This window comes from Aspergillus pseudodeflectus, assembly GCF_044049435.1.
Source record: "Aspergillus pseudodeflectus strain CBS 756.74 chromosome Unknown BJX68scaffold_15, whole genome shotgun sequence".
In the NCBI taxonomy this organism is placed as follows: domain Eukaryota; kingdom Fungi; phylum Ascomycota; class Eurotiomycetes; order Eurotiales; family Aspergillaceae; genus Aspergillus; species Aspergillus pseudodeflectus.
Window position 1 is genome coordinate 399,714 of NW_027263791.1, and position 21,266 is coordinate 420,979.

General features: G+C 50.6%; 8 protein-coding genes across 8 annotated transcripts; 1 reads left to right on the forward strand and 7 right to left on the reverse strand.

Annotated features, from left to right (window-relative positions):
* Positions 1–451: 451 nt before the first annotated feature.
* BJX68DRAFT_265571 (uncharacterized protein) lies at positions 452–1,036 on the reverse strand (the record flags this gene model as incomplete). The annotated part of the gene is made up of 1 exon (XM_071045279.1): positions 452–1,036. The coding sequence occupies one exon, from the start codon at positions 1,034–1,036 to the stop codon at positions 452–454; it is 585 nt and encodes a 194-aa protein (XP_070900514.1).
* Positions 1,037–1,130: 94 nt separating this feature from the next.
* Positions 1,131–6,837, reverse strand: BJX68DRAFT_234579 (quinon protein alcohol dehydrogenase-like superfamily). Its single transcript, XM_071039770.1, has 3 exons — positions 6,332–6,837; positions 4,330–6,279; positions 1,131–4,274 (listed from the first exon to the last, which is right to left on the reverse strand). The coding sequence occupies exons 1-3, from the start codon at positions 6,746–6,748 to the stop codon at positions 1,743–1,745; spliced, it is 4,899 nt and encodes a 1,632-aa protein (XP_070900515.1). The 5' UTR covers positions 6,749–6,837; the 3' UTR covers positions 1,131–1,742.
* Positions 6,838–6,909: 72 nt separating this feature from the next.
* On the reverse strand, positions 6,910–9,211 carry BJX68DRAFT_234580 (uncharacterized protein). Its single transcript, XM_071039771.1, has 3 exons — positions 8,656–9,211; positions 8,010–8,601; positions 6,910–7,937 (listed from the first exon to the last, which is right to left on the reverse strand). The coding sequence occupies exons 1-3, from the start codon at positions 9,073–9,075 to the stop codon at positions 7,492–7,494; spliced, it is 1,458 nt and encodes a 485-aa protein (XP_070900516.1). The 5' UTR covers positions 9,076–9,211; the 3' UTR covers positions 6,910–7,491.
* Positions 9,212–9,712: 501 nt separating this feature from the next.
* On the forward strand, positions 9,713–11,507 carry BJX68DRAFT_57053 (uncharacterized protein). Its single transcript, XM_071049419.1, has one exon. The coding sequence runs from the start codon at positions 9,886–9,888 to the stop codon at positions 11,320–11,322; it is 1,437 nt and encodes a 478-aa protein (XP_070900517.1). The 5' UTR covers positions 9,713–9,885; the 3' UTR covers positions 11,323–11,507.
* BJX68DRAFT_265575 (uncharacterized protein) lies at positions 11,365–12,177 on the reverse strand (the record flags this gene model as incomplete). Its single annotated transcript, XM_071045280.1, has 1 exon — positions 11,365–12,177. The coding sequence occupies one exon, from the start codon at positions 12,175–12,177 to the stop codon at positions 11,365–11,367; it is 813 nt and encodes a 270-aa protein (XP_070900518.1).
* Positions 12,178–12,290: 113 nt separating this feature from the next.
* On the reverse strand, positions 12,291–14,106 carry BJX68DRAFT_56926 (ankyrin repeat domain-containing protein). The gene is made up of 2 exons (XM_071049418.1): positions 14,034–14,106; positions 12,291–13,961 (listed from the first exon to the last, which is right to left on the reverse strand). Exon 2 carries the CDS (start codon positions 13,873–13,875, stop codon positions 12,433–12,435), a length of 1,443 nt encoding a protein of 480 aa, XP_070900519.1. The 5' UTR covers positions 13,876–13,961; positions 14,034–14,106; the 3' UTR covers positions 12,291–12,432.
* A 385-nt stretch (positions 14,107–14,491) lies between these two features.
* BJX68DRAFT_265577 (uncharacterized protein) lies at positions 14,492–15,749 on the reverse strand (the record flags this gene model as incomplete). The annotated part of the gene is made up of 5 exons (XM_071045281.1): positions 14,492–14,501; positions 14,557–14,995; positions 15,083–15,126; positions 15,181–15,339; positions 15,394–15,749. 5 exons carry the CDS (start codon positions 15,747–15,749, stop codon positions 14,492–14,494), a joined length of 1,008 nt encoding a protein of 335 aa, XP_070900520.1.
* Positions 15,750–16,406: 657 nt separating this feature from the next.
* On the reverse strand, positions 16,407–21,042 carry BJX68DRAFT_265578 (uncharacterized protein; the record flags this gene model as incomplete). Its single annotated transcript, XM_071045282.1, has 7 exons — positions 16,407–16,790; positions 16,852–16,932; positions 17,026–17,194; positions 17,288–17,423; positions 18,135–18,524; positions 18,576–19,319; positions 19,374–21,042. 7 exons carry the CDS (start codon positions 21,040–21,042, stop codon positions 16,407–16,409), a joined length of 3,573 nt encoding a protein of 1,190 aa, XP_070900521.1.
* Between the last annotated feature and the right edge of the window lie 224 nt (positions 21,043–21,266).

The following is a 21,266-nucleotide window of genomic DNA, read 5'->3' on the forward strand; positions in this document are numbered from 1 at the left end:
GTGAGGAGAGAAGTGAGGAAGAGACTGAGAGCAAACTATTTGTTGTCTTAAGAGACCAACACCAGAAGCCTTGGCGCTGCTCTCAACATCCTTCTGAAATGTTCTCAAACTCGGTTTTCAACTTGGGGTTAAGAAGAGTTCGATCTTATTGGTTTTCTTAGAGGATCTAACACTTTTCCTTTCCAAATTTGACCTGACTTGGTGCGGCCTTTTACTCAAAGAGTTGCCCTAGATTTTGAAGCCAACACTCAAGCATATAGAGAATGCTTCCCAGATCGACTACGAGAATGGACAGGAGTCTATCAGTAGCAGAAGAATAGACTAGATGAAGTAGGTGGCATAAATTCCTAGATACGCTCTGTAAGACCGAATAATGTGACTCAATAATTAAAATAGGTAAGATGTAGATAACCAGGTCCTTTAAATAGCATCTCTACTCATCCACCCGCATCTACCCCTGCTTCAAGAACCGCAGCAGCATCGTACGAATCTCAAAAAGCTGTGCCTGGAGATTGGAGCCACTCGAACCCAAACCCTCGCCGCCAGTCAAAATTTGCACATCAACAACCCTCCCATGAACAACCCCCAAAAGCTCCAAATCCTCATGGCCCGCATGAAGAAGCAAGATCGTCTCCTGGTCGATAACCTTGTACAGCGCCTTCCGCGCTGCCTCAGCGCAAGCATTCAGATCCAGACTTCCCAGGCCAAGAACGTCGTCGAAGATCTCGTCTATCACGAGCTTATGGGCTAGCGGGTCGATTGCGACGAGGTGTAGGGAGCCGGAGGTTAGAGTGCATTTTAGGGAGAGGACGGTGCGTTTTGGTTTGATGTCGGAGTCGGAGTCGTAGTAATAGTAGACATCGTCGTTGCTGGAGGGACGGGGGGTTTGTGGCTTTGGAGTCGTCGGGGGACCGACGGGGTAGCTGTTGTCTGCGAGTTGTTTGGGTGAGTGGCAGAGGGTAGGGAGTTTGTCTAGGATTGTTTGGTGCTCGCCATCTGTCGTCGCTGGACGTACCTGGGACTTGGAGGCAGGCATTTTTTCGAGTAATCGTGTGGATTGATATAGGGTAAGACTGTTGTTAGAATACTGGGGTAAGTAGAAGAAATAGTAGGCGTCAGGAACAGCTTCGAAGCAGGGAGTTGCCATAATTATATGCCTTCTAGATAACTCGGGTGAAACTCTTGTCAAAGGCTTTATCACGCAGGGCCAGATGGGCAACAGTTTGAAAGGCTCGAAACCAGAACTAAACAAAGCTCGAGATTCTCTGAGACACAAGTCCTCCTACGTTGTTCAAAAACTCGAGACCGAGACCTTATTGCTATTGTATTAGCCTTGACCGAGGGCTCTTTGTTTGCCAAATCCACCACCTTTGTCCGGAGGCATGGCTTGTTAGACCGCAGCTCCTCCACCCGTTGGCGGATTTGAGATGGAAAGAATGGCCGGGACGGGATGCAGCCGTCCAGGCAATGATACCCACATTCAAATATGAGTTTTCATTCTTGTCGGAACCTCTCCCTTTGTTCTGTGTGTCCTAGCACCACGCGATCCTGGCTTCATATAGCCTGCTTGCTCCTAGATAGCTTCACCATTCCTAGAAACATTCATAGATCATTATGCCTGAGCTTTCTCCTAGTTTCCATCCACCTTCTGTCAGCTCTGGGTTTTGGTAGGCCTAAGCGTGCTGCAATGGCGCGTATGCTCATGGTATAGGGGAGAGCTCCCCGCCAATTGAATCAGGTATCTAAACAGGTGTATAGGACACCCCATCGGAGCCACAGACAAAGTCCATGAAAGTGAGTTCGCCAGTTCCGCGTCCAATAACTACTCGACCGTCCCGAACAGCAGAGACTCCACGATACTCGTGCGGGAGCCAGAGCACCTTGTGACAACCAAAGTAAATCCACTCGCCGTCCTCTACGGAGACACTGTCGTGAAGTAACACGCATGTTCCCTTCGCCCTCGATGCCTCGATGTCGATTGAGCCGCGGTTTGTTGTTAGAAACTTGCGGTCCTCTGCAAAGGAGACGAGCTCTTCGACTTCATCGACACTGGGTAGAGTGTACTGTAGCATTCCTGAAGCGGTGTCCCAGACTTTGATTGTGTTGTCCCTGACACTCAACGAAGCAAGTGTATTCGCATCCCGTGTAAATGCCACGGCGGCCACAGGCCTCGAGTGCTGAAGACAGTGCTCAAGCTCCCCGGTGGCTGTTTTCCAGAGTCGTACTGTTCCATCGAAGGAGACTGATGCCACGAAACGATCATCCGGCGAGAATTTGACTACTGTAGCCGGATCTGGGTGGCCGCCTATGACGCTTTGAATAGCACCTGTTTTGGTGCTGTGAACTGTGACCTTTCGGTCTCCTCGCCACGTGGTCAGCGTCTTTAGATCTGCTTCTTCTCTGTCCTTGGTCTCTCCTTCTTTATTTCTAGGTGTGGTATAAGGAACTCCTTCATATATGGCGACCAGGGTGCCTGAAGACGAGAAAACAAACTTGGTGCGAAAGAAGAGATTGCTGGTCGCTTCCACCGAGTGTAGTAACTCTTGAGACGCAGTGTCTCTGAAATTGAGAGTCTCTCTCGTGCGGTAGACAATGGTCCTACCATCAGGAGAAAATCTTGCACCTTCAAGGCTGTCTGGGACGTCGCTAGAGAAAGTGGAATGTAAAATGCCCGTGGTGGCATCCCAAATCATAGGCCCTGTGGCAATTCCACTAACAAACAATAACAGCATGCCCTCCGGAGAATACATGAAGCCGTCGTTCCGTGGTTCATCGTTCGATAGGATATGTTGCAGGTCTCCTGTATCGGCGTTCCAGAGCCGGACTGTGCCGTCGACTGCATGTGATGCTACCTGCCTCCCATCCGGTGAGAGTCTTACGGTGCGCACGTCGCCTGTATGTGCATTTTGATTGCACTCGGACGTAGTGCCGATGCTGGCGTCCCAGATTCTGACTGTCCTGTCTCCCGATCCAGAAGCTATCAGTTTGCCGTCAGGTGAGAAGGCAACGCAGTTGACCGCTGAGGAATGCCCCCTCAGTGTACTCTGAAGAGTTCCGGTGTTCAGCTGCCAGACGTTTACCACCTTGCTCCAACACCCCGCTGCCAACTGTTTCCCATCACTAGAGAATGCGAGTTCTGCTGGCGAGGAACCGCTATTCAGCCTAGAGTGCAGGGTCCAAGTATCAGTCTCCCAAACGCTTACTGTGTCGTCTCTGAACCCCATTGCAGTTAGTGCACCATTGGGCGAGAATGCTACGCTGATGACGGCGTTTTCACGCCCGCCGAGTGCATGTTTGAGAGCTCCTGTTTTATCCCACACCTTTGCCGTTCCTCGGTATACTTCGTCTGAAAAGGACGCAATAAGCCCGCCGTCAGGGGAGAAGATCACTGATTTCACCTCCCCCAGATGGTTCATCGTGGTAGCTTTCATAGCCCCTGTGATAGCATCCCAGAGTTTGATTGTCCAATCTGTAGACCCAGAAGCGATCGTGTTTCCATCTGGAGATATCGCCACCGAATTCACAGATTCGTTGTGACCTTTGAGGGAGTGCTGTAAGTTTCCATGGCAATCCCACAGCTGTATGGTGCCGTCACTGCAGCCAGTGACTATGATTTTCCCATCGGGAGAGAACAACAGACTGGTAGGGAAACGGTCGTCTCTTCTCAAGCCATCCTTTGGGATCAGATCGGATATCGTGAGGCTATTGCTCGGGACCTCCCGTATATAATAACTAGCGTCCACCGCTCGTCCGTCGGGAGAGAAGCAGGTATCCACCATTTTTTCATCCCGCAAGTACAGTGTTTTCTGTAAGTCCCCCGTGCGACTCCAGAGATTAACGGTACCGTCCTCGGAGGCTGAAATGATTGTATTGCCATCTGGGGAGAAAGCGAGGTCTAAAATCTCCCGGTCGGCTTCATGACCATCCAGCGTTCGCTCCAGTGTCCCTGTTGTGCTCCAAAGATTGATTGTACCGTCAGAAGAAACAGAGACAATGGTCCTGCCATCTGGGGAGAATTTGACACAGTTTATGCTACCAGCATGGCCCTCGAGGGTCTGGAGCTCCGGGCTCCAATTGTCTTCGACATCCGGGAGTCGGCGGATCCATTGAGGAATATCATTCACAAACAAGGTTCTGGTTCGAGCATGTCGTGGCGCGAAAATAAGACCAGAGCAGTATAGCTGCAGCGGTGCTCTTGCTGCAATGTGTGCATTTTTTAGAATAAACCGTTTGGCGTCCGACAGAAGGAGAAATATTTCATTGTTAGGTGTAGCCTATAATGTACGGATATTAGCCACGGTTTATGAGTTCGAGTACCTATTCACTTACATTAAGCAGTTCAAGCAGTGTAGTGACGGCACTAATAGCCTCAGACATAAGTCCCAGAATGCTCATCACCTCTAGCCAATGAAGAAAGTGCTTCTTCAGGAATTGAAGGACTCCATCCAAGATCCTTATTGGTACTGTGCCTTGGCTCAGATGATAAGCCCAGTAACGGCAAGCGTATTGGAGGGCTTCTGGGAGAGAGCTTGCAATAGTGGCAGGATCTATCTCGTCTCGACTTGTCCCATAACTCGGCAACCTGCAAATGTTCTTTTGTAGTGAGCGATGCATGGTAGCGAGACATCGGGTGGCTATCAAGCCGTGTTTCGCTAGTTTATCCACCCAGAATTGAGACGTGGCTTCGTGGGTTCTCGTGCGCTCATCGACAAGATAATCATGAAAGGACAAATGCAGGGTCCGTATAGGCAGCTGTGGGTCATTAGGTATGCTCAGGACTGGGTGGAAAGAATCCAAATGAGTGCTGATATCTTCTTCTGGTATGTCGAGGAGTTGTGCAAGGGCACTGAGGGAGAGCGGATCAGCAAGAAGAATTACCACACCAATGATTCCCTGGAACTGTTCCACTAGCTGCTCCGTATCGCTTTTATCGCCCGTAAGAAGTTGGTTCAGCACCGGACGGTATGTCCTGTCCATATTAGACCCCGAGGGCTCTGTAAGGAACTGCTGCAGCCGCTTCTCTGGGTTGAATCTTCGGTCAGCCACGAAGCGACAAACAGTAGCTGCAAAGATGAAGAGTGGAACAGCCATCGATGCCAATGCCTCGATTTTCTCCTCCCCAGGCCAGTTTTGACCAAGATAACGCCGGTGCTTCTGACATATCTTTGAAAATTCTTCCCGAAGATACAGAGCGATGTCCTGCTTTATCACATCATTGTCCAAATCTTGAAGAATAGTGCTCTGGTACTCGCTCGGATCCATTTGAGCGAAACCAAAGCGGATGGCTGGATCTGGCCGGGCTGTCACGAAGAATCGGACTACCTTTTGGACCTTGGGTAAGAGCTCGAGGAGAACCTCCACCTCTTCCTCTCGCCCGCACTCATCCAGGGCGTCGATAACGATCACTGCAGGAATTCCCACCTTGGTCTGATTCACAGCAAGTAATGGCTTCAGGAAGAGCTTGTCAAACTGTTCCCGGAGTGATTTTGCTGGAATTGCAGGATCATCCTCTAGTGCTTTTTGAATCCCGGGAATCATCTCTGGAATATAAGCTGCTAGCTGCTTCACAATTGTTGGAAAGAACCTTGCTGCTGACCCTCGATCCCCTTCGCTTCTTTTGAAGAAGAAGCTTGCTCCAAGGATGCCTTGCTCCTTGAACAATCGAGCTACTGTCCTTGCAATAGTAGACTTGCCTGTTCTTGCCATGCCACTCAACCAAAATATACTTCTGTCGCCCAAGCTTCCCCACTCTTTGATTTGCTGGAGCAACTGTACCCGTGTTCTAGGAAGGCATTCATCTTCATGTTGATCACTGAAGGAGTCAAAAAACGCGCCATCAGCGAAAGGCAGGTTCAGCAAGGTAACTGCCTTGCCCACTTCTTGCACAGCCATTCTCACTTCGTCGATGCCAGCAAGAATGGCCTCTGCCTCTGCCTTTCGATGCAGGTGCTGGTCTAGAAGCAGCCAGAGTTGCAGTTGTGACTCCTCTTCTTTGATCGAGGACTTGAGCTGGGTAAGTGGCTGGCTCGTTATGGCTGTTATGCTCTCCATGAGATCTTTTCCTATACTAGATTGTTGAATCCTGCACACTTCAGCCGCATAGCGCAGTATTGCCACGTAAACCCGGACGAGCGATCGATCTTTTTCAGCATTCGGTATCGCTACGTCTGTCTCACTATACAACTGCTGTTCGATAAAGGCAGATCTCGTCAAAACGTCCGCCAGATACGCTGCTGACTCGAAAAGAGCATCCCGCCGGTCTGTATGGTTTTTAGCCATCTAGTTTCTTAGTCGCTTTGCTCTGCCCCATCCATCTGTGAGCGAAACTTACTGTCAGGCCGAGGGATACTATCGCCCAGGCGCTCGAAGCATGGCCTGTCGGGTCCAATCTCGCGACATTACTGATGATATCTTGAAACGACAATGTGGAGTTGAGGATTTTGTGCGCCGTCGCTCGAATGGCACTTCGGTTCTGCTGGTACTCCTCATACTGCTTTTCAGTTGTTTCAAGTACTTGTGTTAGTATCTCTTTTGTTCGCGAACGGCTGTCACCAGACTGTGGTGGTGTTGTTGACAGAAGTAGTCTCGACAGATTCCTCTGTTCGGTCTCGTTTAGCTGATCATACGCTATCTGCCAACGATCGCTGCGGTTTCTAGTGTCGGCGGGGGCCGAAACGCTGGATGTCGGCGTCAAAGGGGATTGCTCTTTGCTTCGTCGTCCCAATGCTTTCTTGAACCGTTCCAGCATTTCGTAGCTTAGCGGTTCCTGGCTGGAGGAGGACGATCAGGGAGTTATGTGGGTGAAAGTGCGGGACGAGGAGGAAGGTGCGGCTTCCCCGCGGTAGTTGCTACTACTATTCGCAAGTCCAGCTTATGGGCTGAGAGAGAGTGGATATGGAGATACGGTCCACGTGATTGCCAGCGGATCGACATACAAAAGTACTATTGATCGAGAAGCTAATGGGAAGTTCTTGTAGGACAGCTAGGTAAGATACTCTCCTCTCTTCATGGAAGCAGGAAGATACTATTCAGGCTGCCTTTCTATATAGATAATAGATCTACCCAGCATAACCATACTTTAGTAAGACCACACCTCACAATAATGATTCACTAGATATGATCTGGCTCGTCCTAAATCTTGTGACATGCTGGCAAAAGACATGAGCAAGTACACATGATATTTTTATATTAATGGACAGGCAAGCAACCAACATGGACCAAGCCTCACCGCAGCAGCGTACCAATTGAGACAAGTTCCAATGGAAGGAAAGCTTGAAACGGATCCTTGGGGCAACCTAGGACAGGCTAAACAAAAAGAGCACGTATATTGCAGCTATTATTGAAGTAAGTAAACCAAATCCCTCAATGGTATCAAATCATAAACCGTAGGTCATAGGCCTAGCCATAAAGCCAGCCGTAACGCATCATTACCTAGGTAAGCAAGCATCATAGAAGCATTCAACATTTCTCATAGATTTCATCCATCATCACTCATGTCCCGGGATATGGCGCAACCTTGCTGGTAGAAGGCGTCGAAGCGGCACTATCCCTTCTTCCGAAAATCGACAAAATCGATTTCGACCTCGTTGGCTTGATGGGTTCGTTTCTGAGAGGCTCGTTCTCGATTCCGCTGGGCTTATCTTCTTCGGGGTTCTTGTTCTCACCCTCTGCTGCAGCGGAAACGGAAGCGGAAGCAGATGGTAGTGTTTTCTCTTCCCGCGATTGTTGCGCATCCTTAATCCCCTGTCGAACTTCTTCAATTGAGGCGCCCTGCGCGGCGGTGGTTATGAGTGTCTCCGTACTGCGGATCTGAGGCACCGTGCCGTCAGAGGTCTCCTGGTTCATCTTTTCGATTTCCCCTTCAGTGACAAGACGCTCGTTCTCGAGACGGACTTCGCGGCCGCGCTTGTGGCAGTACCAGAGGACGAATAGCAAAACTGTAATATACGTTAGTATAAAGCTGAATGTGTGTGAAGTGCAGGTTAAAGAATGGTGGCGTGGGTACATACTAAACAGCGCCAACGACCAAAGAACATTCATCCCCAGCACAGCCGGGAACCGAGCCCTAAGGAACGCCATGATAGACCGGAGCATCCCCACAATGGCGGCCGGCTTCCCAACCAGCTCCTTCAAACTAGGTATCTGAATCCCCATCTTATTCGCAGCAGCGGCCGCCTTGCCAATATTTTCAACATTCATCCCGCTCTGACTCGCCCGCTCCGCAGCAACAGCGAGCATCTCGGGCGCCAACGTCTCCGTCCATCGCTCAGGAAGCTTCTCGATGAGTTTCTGCAGGAAGCTTGGTAGGTTCGAATATGTATCCTGGAGCTGGCGGTTGCCGTTTGTGAGGAGCATTTCGAGGTCGTGGTAGGCTGTGGGGACGCCGTTGATGAGGTCCTTGAAGATGAGCTTGAACTTGCGGAGGAGTTCTTGGGTTTCGTCGCTGATTGAGAAGACTTTGTTGTTGTCTGCGGCGAGGTTTAGGCGGTCGAGGATCTCAGTCATGTCTTCGTTTTCTTGCTTGATTTCTTTGTCGTCTGTGATGGTATCTTTGGGGGGTGACGAGGACTCTGGGGCCGGGGCTGTTCCTGTCTCTGGTGACTGATGAAGAGCGGTTAGACCTCCTCCTAATAGCAAAGAATGATATGAGGATACCTTCTTATCCCCCTTCTTCCAAATAAAACTCCAAGGCCTCTTCTTCTTCTCCAGACTCGCGACCCACTTCGTCTTCCCGTTCGTCTCAGGCTCTGCAGTAGTAGCAGTACCACCAGCCTCAACAACCGACCTTCTCCGCTCCTGTTCTCCAAGCTCTCTTCCAAATTCCTCAACCGGCGAGATCGGGCCCGGAGGATGTACCTCTGTGGAACCAGAAGCCGGCGGTTGTTCCCCAGCACCAGTACCAGTCTCTGTTGGCGCTCCAGCCCCTAGACCACTCTGCGACTCCTCAGAGGTAACATTTCGCAAGAATGCCTCGTCCTCAGCCGTCAGAACGGGATCGTGCGATTTGCGACGGTTGGTGGCGGTGGCGGGCTGCTGGGCCTGTTTGCCTTTGAAGAGGGAGGTGACTTGTTGCATTTCGTATTATTTTTCTTATTTCATGGCGTCTTTGGAGAAAATATAAATGGTCTATAGCTTGAAAATAGTATTGGGTGTATTTGTGTATCTGTGAATGCTGCGACTGAACAGAAAAATGTCCTTGGGTTGCTGGTGTTGCTGGTGTTGTGGAGCTGACGATGACGACGGTTGCGGGATGACATCACTCGATGCCTGAGGCGTCCAGATCTAGGGACATTTCAGCGTCTTGGTGCACCGCCACATCTGCCGCTTGGGCTTTTGATTGGTTCATCGCGGAGTATGAGCAGGGTCAACTCGAATAATAGTAACCTAAAGTTCTTGCTAGGGGGTAACGAAGGAAGATGTATTATAGAAGAGTAGATATACTTCTAACGAGACTGATGACCTGCAGTAAGCGGTATAAGTGGAGGAACTTGAGTCGGGATGTTCTAAGTACAGTGCGCATTGATTTCGGGATTCGATAGAACAATTAGGTGGTGTTGCAAAGCTTCAAACTCACTTTCACACGCAATCCCAGACTTTCTCATAAAAGTTTATCATATGATTCGCAGGAATATCCAGCGAGTTATAGCCCGATGGATCAATAAGCCAAAAGACCACCAAAGAGAACAGCAGCAGGCAATAAGCGCAGCTGATAAGCGTGTTAGTCTCCAATTCGTGATTTTCCTCCGAAATAGCATCATCACTCATATCACACGAGTGATAGTCCACGTTTCGTCCCTGAACCACTCTTATCTCTTCAAGATCTCGCCATCTTCGAAAGTTCGAATACATGTAACATAGTTAAAGCAAGTTCCGCGACCGAAGCAAATGTCCCCTCGCTATCCAACAGTAACCGTCATCGGCTCCGGCCCAGCGGGCATCTCAGCCCTAAAAGCACTCCACGACGAGAAAGCTTTCGACAAGATCCGGGTGTTCGAGAGAAGGGATGGCCCCGGCGGCACGTGGAACTATGATTCCGTTCCTCAAAAGTTCCCTGGGACGTACCCGTCGTCCACGGATGCGGCTGTGAGGCCATCCACGTTTCCTGGAACAACATCGCCGTCGATACCAATAGATGCGACGACGCCAACCGCGATGTATAGCTGGTTGGATACAAATGTCCCTGCTGAACTGATGGCATTTACGCATACGCCGCTTCCAGATGCTAATTCTCCTCTATCGACGGAGCGATATGGAGCTGGGAATGCGACACGGCCGTATCATGCTGTGGCACGGTATCTTCTAGATTTGGTGGAGAAATACCGCGAATATATCTCTTTCAACACGACCGTCGCCTCTGTTGAGAAGACAGACACTGGCAAGTGGAGGCTAACGCTGAGACGACTGGAGGTCAATGGACAAGCGCCAGGGGACTCGTGGTGGCAGGAGGAGTTTGACGCTGTGATTGTCGCCACTGGGCAGTACAACGTGCCCTATATTCCAAAGATCGAAGGACTGAATGAAACTGTACAGACACATTCAGAAGCACTCGAGCACGTAAATGCGTTTCGATCGCGAGATGTCTATGCAGGCAAGAAGGTTGTGGTTATCGGTGGAAGCTTTTCGGCTGGTGACGTTGTTGGAGACATCTACACACTCGTGCAAGGTCCGCTATATGTGTCGCAAAGCTCCCACAGTCCATTTATCAACGAGATATGGCACCTGCCTCAAGTCGAACTGAAGCCGCCGATCAGTCGTATCACAGGCCAAGGACCGTCAAAGGTCCGAGTCAGCTTCTCTGATGGATCGGAGATAGAAGACATCGACAGAGTCATATTTGCGACTGGATATCGATTATCGTTCCCATTCTTCTCACCTACGCCCCTTCTCATTGCCGACCGATTACCGGGAGTGTATCAGCATGTTTTCAAAATCGGAGACCCTTCCTTGGCGGTTATTGGGCTTGTCAGGGCACCTCTGCTCTTTCGGATGATGGAATACCAGTCTGTGGCGGCAGCACGGTATTACGCTGGCCGTGGGGGCGAGCTGCCAAGTCGAACAGACCAAGAGGACTGGGAGGCGGAGCAGGTAAAGGCCAAAGGAGATGTATATACGTATCACGACGTGACAAAAGAGATGAAAGAGCATATGGAGTTCCTGCGGGATCTGGCTGGTCCACCGGCTTCCGGGACGGATACATACGAGCTGCCTCCAATCGTCGAGGAGTGGCTAGAAAAGTGCTTCTCGGTCTTCCAGCTCAAGGATCAGTACTGGGGAAGAGTAAGGCGACAGGAGGAGGACGCTCGGCTGAACAGAATATCATAGACTCTTAGATATGACTCTGAAATGCGAATAATCCTAGAAAGCCTAAGCCTTAGAACCCATATTAGTAGGCTGAACAATTCGTGTAAACCGATCATAGCACTCCCTTAGCTCCGCCGGTGTCAACTCTTCCTCTCCCTCAAACTCCGGCTCTTTCAGAGCGCGGATCCTTGACAGCGACTTCCCATACCACAAGCGATGAAGCTCAACCCGATTCGCCCTCAGATCTTCAGCGAAGCCATATACAACACTAAGGCGCCTCAGAGAAGGCAAGCCAGCTAGTCGTGCGCATAAAACAGCCCAGGAGAGCTGATCCCCGATAGGCCCGTTGTTGACGTACAAAGGTGCGGGGTAAAGGTGGAGGTATCGGACGTTATTGTGGGCAGTCTCGGAGAATCGGTCGAGCAGGAACATCAGAGACGTAGGTTTCGTGGCGAAGCCAAAACATACACCTGATAATAGGACAGGCAGTGCCTCGTCGTAAATCTGACGGCAGGTGCGGAGGAGTGCGACGGGGAGGTGGTGAGGTGGTTTGCGGCTGTATTTCAGCTTGACCTCTGGAGGCTTCGATCTGAAGACAGTAGAGACGGTCTGCGGCCCTTGCGAGGGGGACTTTCGGTCAACGGTAATCCGGATCAGTTCTTCCCATCGTGAAGACGAGGAGAATGCGTACTGATAGATGAGGAATCGAATTTCGATTGGGAGCGACAACAAGGATGAGGCTCGGCGGGGCAGAGGGTCGCTGCGGCTGAAGAGTGCTTCGGAATCGCTGCTCCAGAGGGACAGAGTGTGAGAGTCGGTGCTGCAGGTGGAGACAGTGTCAAAGTCATGATGGGTCTTGAGGCGCTTCCTCTCCATGATGGCAGTTCAGTGGTGTTGTTAGATGGATGATGGGAGTGAGTGTGCAGCAGGCATCTATTTCTGCGATGAGTCGCAGCTGTTCTCCCTGCAGCCTCATCGGCAGCATGTAAGACGAACTGCCAGTCTGCCTTGATATCTATTTCTGGTATTCGCCTCGTATTTACTTCGACTCTTGCCCAATAATGGTTCTCTAACTCTATCCCACTATCTGATGTATGTCATTCGGCCAACCCAATAAGTGCTACAAGACATCTACTTGGTCTGCACGGGGCTCTCCGCCAGCAATAGATCAAGCAGCTCTTGATGTCGCCCTTCCTCCGCCCAAGAAACCAGTGTCTTCTCATTGCATCCATCAAAATACGTTGACCCACGATTAACACGAGCATCCTTTTTCGCAAGTCCCTCTACAATCTCCACATACCCACCTCTAACACTGCGTCCCAGAAGTATCTCAATCTGCTCACCACCAAGCGGCTCCGTCGTAACAAAATAATGTCCAAGCAGCTGCCGCACGACATTGGCTCTACGCGCGAGAGCCTTAGATCGGTGCGTCGCAGGGTACTCGCGGCGAGAAGTCCATTGCTCAACAGCCTCCGCGAGCGCGCTTTTACCCTCCTTATCCCTAAAATTGATCGCCCGGGTATTATCGACATGAGGCAGCAATACCCGCAGGGCTTCATCGTGCCCTCCCGACGCTGCGTACCATATCGCGGTGCGGCCGTGTAAGTCGGGAACGTTCAATGCCCCCCAGGGGTTCTCAGAGTATCGCAAGAGAATATCCAGGACAGATACATTGCCGCCCTCAGCAGCAAGGGACAGAAGTGTCCGGTGATGATGGTTGCTCCACGACAGCCAGTTATGATCACCGATGCCGCTGTTGCTGTTACTGCTGCGCTCACCTCTAGCCCTAGCAGCCTCACGTCCTTCTCGGCAAGCCCTGAGGACAATCTCCAGAATGGTCACCAACCCCTTCTCCACACCCTCAAAAAGCAATCTGCGCACCATACCCTCACTTTCAAGTCGGGGAATCGCTGCTCCTCTCTCAACGAGCAACCTCGCAGCCCTCTCCTTTCCAGCCGACACAGCCCACCATAAGGCCGTGTGCGTGGGCCGGTTCCCATCCTCAGCCGTACCCCTTGCCCAGCTGGGGCAGAGATTGATATCAACTCTTTCATCATCCAACAGCACGCGCAATACATCGACCGCATCATTATTTGCTGCGCACGTGAGCGGCGTCTCGCCGTCGCCGTATTGGTCATCGTCCATTACATTAGGGTCGATTCCATCGACCTCTAAGAGCCTCTTCACGAGACCTGCGTGGCCGTGCGTCGACGCCCAGAAAAGGACCTCGTTACTAGGGGCTGGGAAATCAGGATTCGGCCCTGCACTGGGGTCGTGAGCAATTAGGAGGTTGAAGAGCGTGTCGTTTTCTTTACCCTGCGCGGAGAGAAGAATGAGGGGTTCGAAATCGGGGTCGAAGAAGTCGAGGACAGCGTCTGGATGCGAAAGAAGAGTTTCTAGCTCTTTACGCATTTGGGTTTGGGTTTCTGAGGTGCGGTTCGGCCCGCCTTCTCGCCATATCGTGAGGAGGGAGGATATTACGGTTTTCAGGCGGGAAGGTATGTCAGTGTCAGCGGCCGCTGGGTCGGTGTCGGACCGTGCTGGATATGGCACTTTCGTCGTATGTTCCTCCATGAGGAGTAGTAGAGATATGGACGGAAAGGATGCGGGATCTGGACTCTGTATCTTGCTTCAGGTAGATACGAGATGCTGAAGGATGCCTAGTAAAAGGTCAGGTGATCGATCTAGGGGCTTTATACGAGGCCTGAAACAAGGCAGCTATAGGTATCTACGCTCAGTAGGTTTTACAAGGTTCAATCGAGTTTGGTCCTGGTCACATATTATATTCGTCTCCCGGTGGCCTATCTTCAAATCACGAGTGTGTACCATAAGCAGATGAAGGAGCGGAGATGGTACATACAGAAAATGGACAGCAGAAATGGTGGACAGTCTCTTCTTCAAGTTGTACAAAACAAAACACAAACCAGATCCAAAGAGCAGTAAGGGCAGGCATAATTAGTAACGTCAGTCGTAATGCGAACATGTCATGTCATGGCTTCGTTGCGGCGGGCCAGCCTGGGAGCGCGAAACGTCGGTAAATTCCAAACCAGGAAATTTAAACTTGTTGCATCTTGATGTTCTGGCAGTCTGGTGCGAGTAATGAATGTTGTGCTTTGAGTTGAGTTGGTACAGATTTTTTTTGAGGGTTTTGTGATTTCTCATTGTTGTGCAATGGTGGATTTCGAGGGGACTATTTCAGGCTGTATTGTCCATTAGCATCGAGCATGGGCTTGAAATCAAGTGAGTAGTACTCACCTAAGCTCCCCAAGATCATCCATATGATTGCACATTGCAACAAACAGATCAAAGAAGAACTTGTGTCCCATCTCCATTTCAAACTGCATGGTTCCACTGCGCTTGAAGATATCGCGAGTACGAATAATCATGGCCAGGTAATGGGCGCGCAGACGGTACTCTGAGTCCGGGGTATTGTCGTAGGCGTACCGCGCGGACCGGATAATGACCTCGATGGGGATCCCGTTTTGCAGACCCTGCTTGCGGAGAGCAAGATCCTTGAGCTCCTCGAGGCCATACTTCTCTGCCGCGCAGTACACGGCAGTATCCCGGAGAATGAGGTCCCCCACTCCGGAGTGGAAGATCGTCGATTGGCTCAGGCCGCTGGCGTCATCCTGGAAGCTCTCGAGTTGCCATGTCTTCCGGCTTTTGTTGCGCTGTAAGCGCGGGGTGTAGTCGCCTGTTCGCCGGAATCAGCTGAAACGCCCTAAATGTAAGCAACAGGCCTAGGAAGTAGGCCGCAGTGATTTTGAGTGCATTACAATACCTTTGTATAGGAACTCGAGAACGCAGGAAAGAATCTCCGGTTCCCTATGCTAGATTAATATGAAGAATTCTATAAGGGGATGGGAGGTAGAGTTGTACTCGTCTGGTAAGAGCAAGGCCTTGTTCACGCTTCCTACCGGGAACTGGTCCCTAAGCACCGAGTTGAAGAAGGGAGAGCGCGAGAGAATTTTCTCATGGGCCACGAAAAGACGCTGATCCCGACTAACAACCAAGGTAACTATGGGACTAAGAAGCGGGCTGCACAGGGAAGTTAGTATGATAGCATTCCCAATACATGCATCGACAACTCACTCTTCGGCCGTTGGACTATCCAAAGACTCCTGCATCTTCATCTTCGCATGCTCCTCGAACGACTTCTTGGGGGCCTTGGTGGACTTGCCCACCTTGTCCCTGGAGAAAAAAGAGCGTCTGACAACCATGGCGCTGTCTTTGCCACTATCCATCCACTTGACCAAGAACAGCACGAGAGACAGCCAGGTGTAGAGGCAAAGGAGCGACAGAGGAAACCAAAAGAAGGGAAAAGAGCGGACGGCGTAATCGGAGTCTACCAAAGAGAACAACGATCCAGCCGAGTCACGCACGTTGCAGGAAAAGAGCCCTGGAAGCCTTTCCAAGACAAGATCCGTCTCGTAGTTGAAGGCCTTCATTGACTCTGTGAGAGACAAGTGAAAAGCCGACTACTGACGAGCGTGGAGGAACAAAGTCCTGGAAAAACAGCTTGCGCGGACGCGCATCTACGTATTTCGTCAAGAAATATGATGTAGATACTCGTTGCGCGGATTCGGTCGACTCTGTGAAGCGTGGGGAGGAAAAGAAGGAAGTTCAAGTTGAGGCGTCGGCGATGACGATCAGATACAAGGCAGCAGTCATGTGATGACTCACGCCGGTACGATGTAGTCATGTGCTGAATATGTATAGAATAGATATTCTTATCGAGCTCATTGGAGGGGTAGAGAATTAGTTGCCCTGTTATGCATCAGATTCGCCCAATGAGGGCCAGCGAGCGGCTGAGAAATGGCTGTGCAGCCGCCCGTTATCGGAACAATCACCACTCGGGATGTATAAGAAAAGGCCTGTATTACGGTTAACAAGGGTTCAGATTAAACGATGACAGAACATAAACACGATGTTACTAGTACAAGGCCAGATTAGTCTCCGACATGTTGACAACATACACCACCCCTTCAGAGAAAACAGCACGAAGTACGGCAGATTGAAGAATGTCGTCATAACCCACCCAGCACCGCTTATAATACTCACACACAACAAGAACACCCGACAAGGCCCTATACTCCGAATAGAAATCAGGTCGACTTCTTTCTGCGTCCACGCTTAGGCTTTTCCGCCACAGGCTCGTCTTCAGCAGCCTCATCGTCGTTCTTCTTGGCTCTCTTCGCGCGCTTGGCGGCCGGGGCAGCAGCGTCCTCGTTCTTCGCCTTGCCGCGCTTAGTAGCCTTGGTCTTGGCCTTGACAGGAACAGGCTCTTCGTCCTCTTCATCTTCCTCTTCTTCGGAAGCGGGCGGTACGTATTTCGGGTAGCCGGTGGCCTTCCTCTTGGGCCTAGGCTTCTTTTCCTCGTCTTCGTTCTCCTCGACATCGAAGCGGCTGCGTTTTGTGGACTTGGTGGTTTCTTTGCGCTCCTCTTCAGATTCCTCCTCCTTCTTCCCCTCCTTCTCATCCTCCTCCTCCTGCAGAGCGTTTAGTACTCCAGTAGCGCACATTCTCGCTGCAAGGGAATTAGGGGAATACCTCTTCTGCGGCCTTGGCAGCCTTCTTCTTCGCACCGCGCACACGGAACCCATGCTTGCCAGGCCGATTCATCTCGAGATCCTATACCATGTTAGTAAGAATCCCACCCATAGATCGAGGTGCCAGTTCGCCGCAACGTGAATGCGTAGCACAAGAAGAAAAGAAACCACTCACCCCATTCCAATCCTCGTCATCAATATGGCCCTGATCCAAAGCTCTAGCAAGCCTCTCCTGGTGCTCCTGAGGAAGGTCCTCATAGCCATCAAGCAGATCAAGGTCTCGATCGTCACCCTCCCCAACAACCTCGATCATGTTGGTGATCATCTTGGGCGTAACACAGCCCCTACACAAGTGTTAACCACTCACCCCTAGCAAGGCCTACGCTGAAGAACCACAACAGCAGCCAATAGCGACTGATCCGGCGAAGAAAACTAACCAGTGGCGCCACATGAACGATTGGTATTTCTCAGTGTCCACCCAGGAACCGACTCGCACGTCGCCCTTGGTGATCTTGACCTTGTTGTCTTTGCACTCTTTATTCGTGCAGCCTGCGCGACCAGTGGGCGCTAGGTCTGTTTCTAGTGTTAGAAAGTCTGTTCAATGGCTGAGGTGGATGGTCTTGTTACCTATGCGGTACGTCGGCATGTTGACGTGTTCTGGTACGAAGCTTTGAAAACAGTGTTTACTCGAATTGCGAAGAAGAACCTGGAAATATGATTTGAAAAGTTGAGCAGAAAAGAGAGAATATATAGCAGTGAATGTTGGATTTAAATGAAAAGAATGAAGGATTGGCGAGATGAAAGAGGTGGAAAGGTTACAAGGTTGAAAGAAGAGCGCTCCGGGCGGCTCGTCGTCGCCGAGTTGGCAAGGGAGAGGGACCAAGTCCGCAGGCCTCTCTGCTGCCTGGAACTGAGTGGTCGCCTGTGACAGAATGGTATTTTTATTTAATTTATTTGGTGAAAACTTTTCTCACATGGTTATCTTTTATCCCTTAACTCCAAATGGAGCACTTAGTGAATCGAATATTATATTGGGGCCTATGTTGTTGTCATAAGCCCTGAGACTTGACCTTGCCTCGATTTAAAACAAAGCACTACAGGAGACGGAAAACCACCCCGATGTAACAAGCTCTCGATATTTCCAATAATTCGAGTAGTTCAAAGCTAGAAAAGACCTTATTCGCCAGCTTATTATTGTGGAAAAGGGAATTTGTATCAGTAAACCCACAGCGAAGATAGCTCCCAAAATCCTGAGCTTTGGCCGCAAAGCGCCAGACGATTAACCAGTAATTTGGGGGCTCTGCGAAGATTGAACATTTGATTCGAGCTTCTGTAGAGCAGCAACATGTCTCCTCAGCATGACAACAGCTCCCAGACTGAGTCGAGGTAAGAATTCCGATGCCATCGGTTTCTGACAGTCCCCGTTGGGAGATGTGCTACTGGAATGCTGGATCATTTGGACAGCCTCCTTGATGACTCTCTTAAGTAGCTGTGGACGATTTGAGGAACTGTCAGGTAGGTAATGCCAGAATAGGACATCCATCAAGCCACAAATCGGGTTTTGTAAAGCTTGCAGGATGAATTTGCGTGTCATTATAAATGCCCTCTCCGTGTACTGGAGAGATTCGACTCGTTTGTTGTCTTCAGAGGCAAGAAGTTCGTATCCAGCCTCGTCTAATAGTAACTTAGTAACTGTGATCACGGCTTAGGCAGAGAAGAGCATACTGTAAAATGGTGCCTTGACCAAGACGAGTCCCATAATCGAGACGAGTATCTGGAGGACAGTCGATTTCCCAGGTATCCAGCTCTCGTCGGGGTTCCGCGTCGGCCAGGTTCCTAGGATGCTGAGACAGATCTTGCCATCCTCGTAGAGGTTAGGATTTATGCGCCCTTGCCCGTCAGTCCACGAGTGAAAGAACGCTAACGGAGGCTGACGGGGAAAGTCCGGAGTGAAGCAGAAGTCTATCACAAAAGGAGCATGCTCATATGGGGTGCCTTCGGGGCCAATCATCATCACACGCATCAGGTTCATCCGAGACTCCCATGTCCGTACAAAGATCCCGGACGGTAGAGAAGATTGAAGGACCTCATACTCTTTTTGTAAGCGTTTCATACATGTCCTGAGTGAACCCGAATACGTGCGGTTAATAAAATAATGATTGGATGGAGGCGGATCTTCCAACACAGCGAAGTTTGGAGGACATGATGTCGGCGCGGTAATATAGACTACGGGTGTAGAAGTATCGCCAGCGACAGGTACTCGCTCAGAGGGCAACTGAGACCTATCGGACTGGAACTCGGACTTGCTCGTCGTCTTAACCTCTTCCAAACTCCCAAGATCAGTCGCCCTGGACGGAGAAGTAAGCTCCTCCGAGTTCAGAGAGCCGTCGCTTTCGTCTTCGGTGTCCCATTCACTATCACTACTATTCTCGTCAAGGTTGCCTTCATAAGGCGAGATCAAGGAATCATCTTGCCAAATACACATGTTAGAGCTTGTAGAGTTTCAGGGACTGCTGGACATACTTGGTATTTGATCATCGGAAGGGACCACCATCATGATCCTCTCCGACGGCACTCGAATGTCGCGGCAGTTGTTGTGGCCTGGAAGTCGAACAGTGATCTCGCCGTTGAGATTCATCGCAACAATCTTACCAACAAAGTGAACAGACAGAGTAGATTCATCGCTCTGTATGCTGTACCGACGACGCAATCGAGTCGCGCGGATGGTCGTCGTTTTCTTGAACCACTCGGATTCTACCATTGCCGACTTTATAGAATGAAGGTAGTGCGCATATCCTAAAAAGGTATTATGGGTGAAGGACTTCGTTGGACTTGATATAATGCTCTCCTGGTCATGTGACGGGGATATCGCTGTCTGGTCAATGGTTGACGGCGCAAGGATCACCAAGTCATTCAGCGACCTGTTAAAGGCAGGGAATGTGGCGAGCTCGTAAACGGAGACCTTTGTGGTTGTTTCTTCCAGATGACCCAAAGATGAGTGAGGGCCCAATGCACTTCCTTTGCAGATCAGCTCAACACCTGGATTTCTATACCAGCGTACAGACGCGATTTGCTCTCGGTTATCAACTGCCTGTACTACCCCGACTTTCTGCACCCGTAGTGAGTCTGTCGCTCGGCTATGACTGGGGCCTGGAGGTGACTCGGTCACGGTCACGACACCATCTTTCAGGACAACATATTTGCCAGGCCACAGATGGTCCTCTGGTGCGTGATAACGGCGCAGTGAAATGGTAGCCTCGGTAGTGCAGCTCCCATCTTGCCATCGAACTACAGCTTCGGTTTTGGTTGATGCAATCCGAAAGATGTTCAGGTCATGGCCGAAAGTCTGGTCTGAGCGAAGATGCTGATATCCCGGATATTTGGTCGCTGCGTCCGCAGGGTCGCGGAACCGGACACGCTCTCCGATGGCAAGCATGGATTCGCAGCCCGACGCCAGGGATTCCTCACCCGATGGTTGCGCGAAATCGCACTTGACGGCATTTCCCTGTAAGGTAGACAACCTTAACACTTCGCGATTTGGGCCACACTCCTGGGGTTTGCTAGAGAACACATTGGGACACAGCCAGTCAATGTGAATATCCTCTATCGGTGCAGCGAGCATATGCGCCCTTATTGATCGCCCTCGGTATTCAGCAGAGAGCTTGTTTCGGTAGAGGTTCAATGGATCGATAAGAACAGATTGGCCAGGCTGTATATCTTCCGTGTACATCGTCCGCACAACTTGGCCGTTTCCCAGGTCCCGGAATTTCGTTTCTGGCATCGAGATGGTAACCTTAGGATCTGCACAGAGAGGAAGTTCGAGAGCTGCAGTGCTAAGGGGAGAGACTACCTCCGAATTTGGAAGAAGCAAGACGGCATCGTGTTCAATAGCCCGAATCACTCCTAGTTTCTGACGATAAACTATGAAATCGTCCTCCGCAAATTCCTCGTATCCCGTAAGCTCGCTCTTAGGGACGTCGAAGAGCAAGGTAGGGCTAGCTTCAGTGTCCGATTCCTCGGGTGTCATAAAGTCATCGCGGTCGCCAAAGAGCTTCTGTGTGAGCTTGACAGGAAGATACTCCCCTGTTATGGGATCAATTGGCTGAAAGGCTATGGGCTCCAAGGTGCAGCTCAACGCTGAGCTGATGATAATGCCAGTCGTCGTGTCATCCATATGTCGCTTGACTGCCATGCCGAGCATGAAAGGGCGATCAATGAGCTGAAGGTCATCTTCGTGGATGAGAGAATGGCCATGTGGATAGAACCAAACAAAGACATAGCCTTTTGGCGGCTGGCGACCTTAGTATGTGCCTGAAAAGCAAGACAAATGACCTACCACCCCGGTGTTCAGGAAACTTGTCAAATCATTTTCCGGAAGATTGCTCAACCGAAAGATAGGAAGACCAACCAGTGGCT

What these genes read in the sequence shown, in the direction of transcription:
- BJX68DRAFT_234579 (XM_071039770.1), bottom strand. Translation starts at nt 6,748, where the DNA reads ATGCTGGAACGGTTCAAGAAAGCATTGGGACGACGAAGCAAAGAGCAA. An exon ending in TAGTATCCCTCGGCCTGACA is followed by an intron (nt 6,280 to 6,331) that starts GTAAGTTTCGCT and finishes CTAAGAAACTAG; the next exon opens with ATGGCTAAAAACCATACAGA. An exon ending in CACTGCTTGAACTGCTTAAT is followed by an intron (nt 4,275 to 4,329) that starts GTAAGTGAATAG and finishes CGTACATTATAG; the next exon opens with GCTACACCTAACAATGAAAT.
- BJX68DRAFT_234580 (XM_071039771.1), bottom strand. Translation starts at nt 9,075, where the DNA reads ATGCAACAAGTCACCTCCCTCTTCAAAGGCAAACAGGCCCAGCAGCCC. An exon ending in GGAAGAAGGGGGATAAGAAG is followed by an intron (nt 8,602 to 8,655) that starts GTATCCTCATAT and finishes GCTCTTCATCAG; the next exon opens with TCACCAGAGACAGGAACAGC. An exon ending in TTGGTCGTTGGCGCTGTTTA is followed by an intron (nt 7,938 to 8,009) that starts GTATGTACCCAC and finishes CGTATATTACAG; the next exon opens with TTTTGCTATTCGTCCTCTGG.
- BJX68DRAFT_57053 (XM_071049419.1), top strand. Translation starts at nt 9,886, where the DNA reads ATGTCCCCTCGCTATCCAACAGTAACCGTCATCGGCTCCGGCCCAGCG.
- BJX68DRAFT_56926 (XM_071049418.1), bottom strand. Translation starts at nt 13,875, where the DNA reads ATGGAGGAACATACGACGAAAGTGCCATATCCAGCACGGTCCGACACC.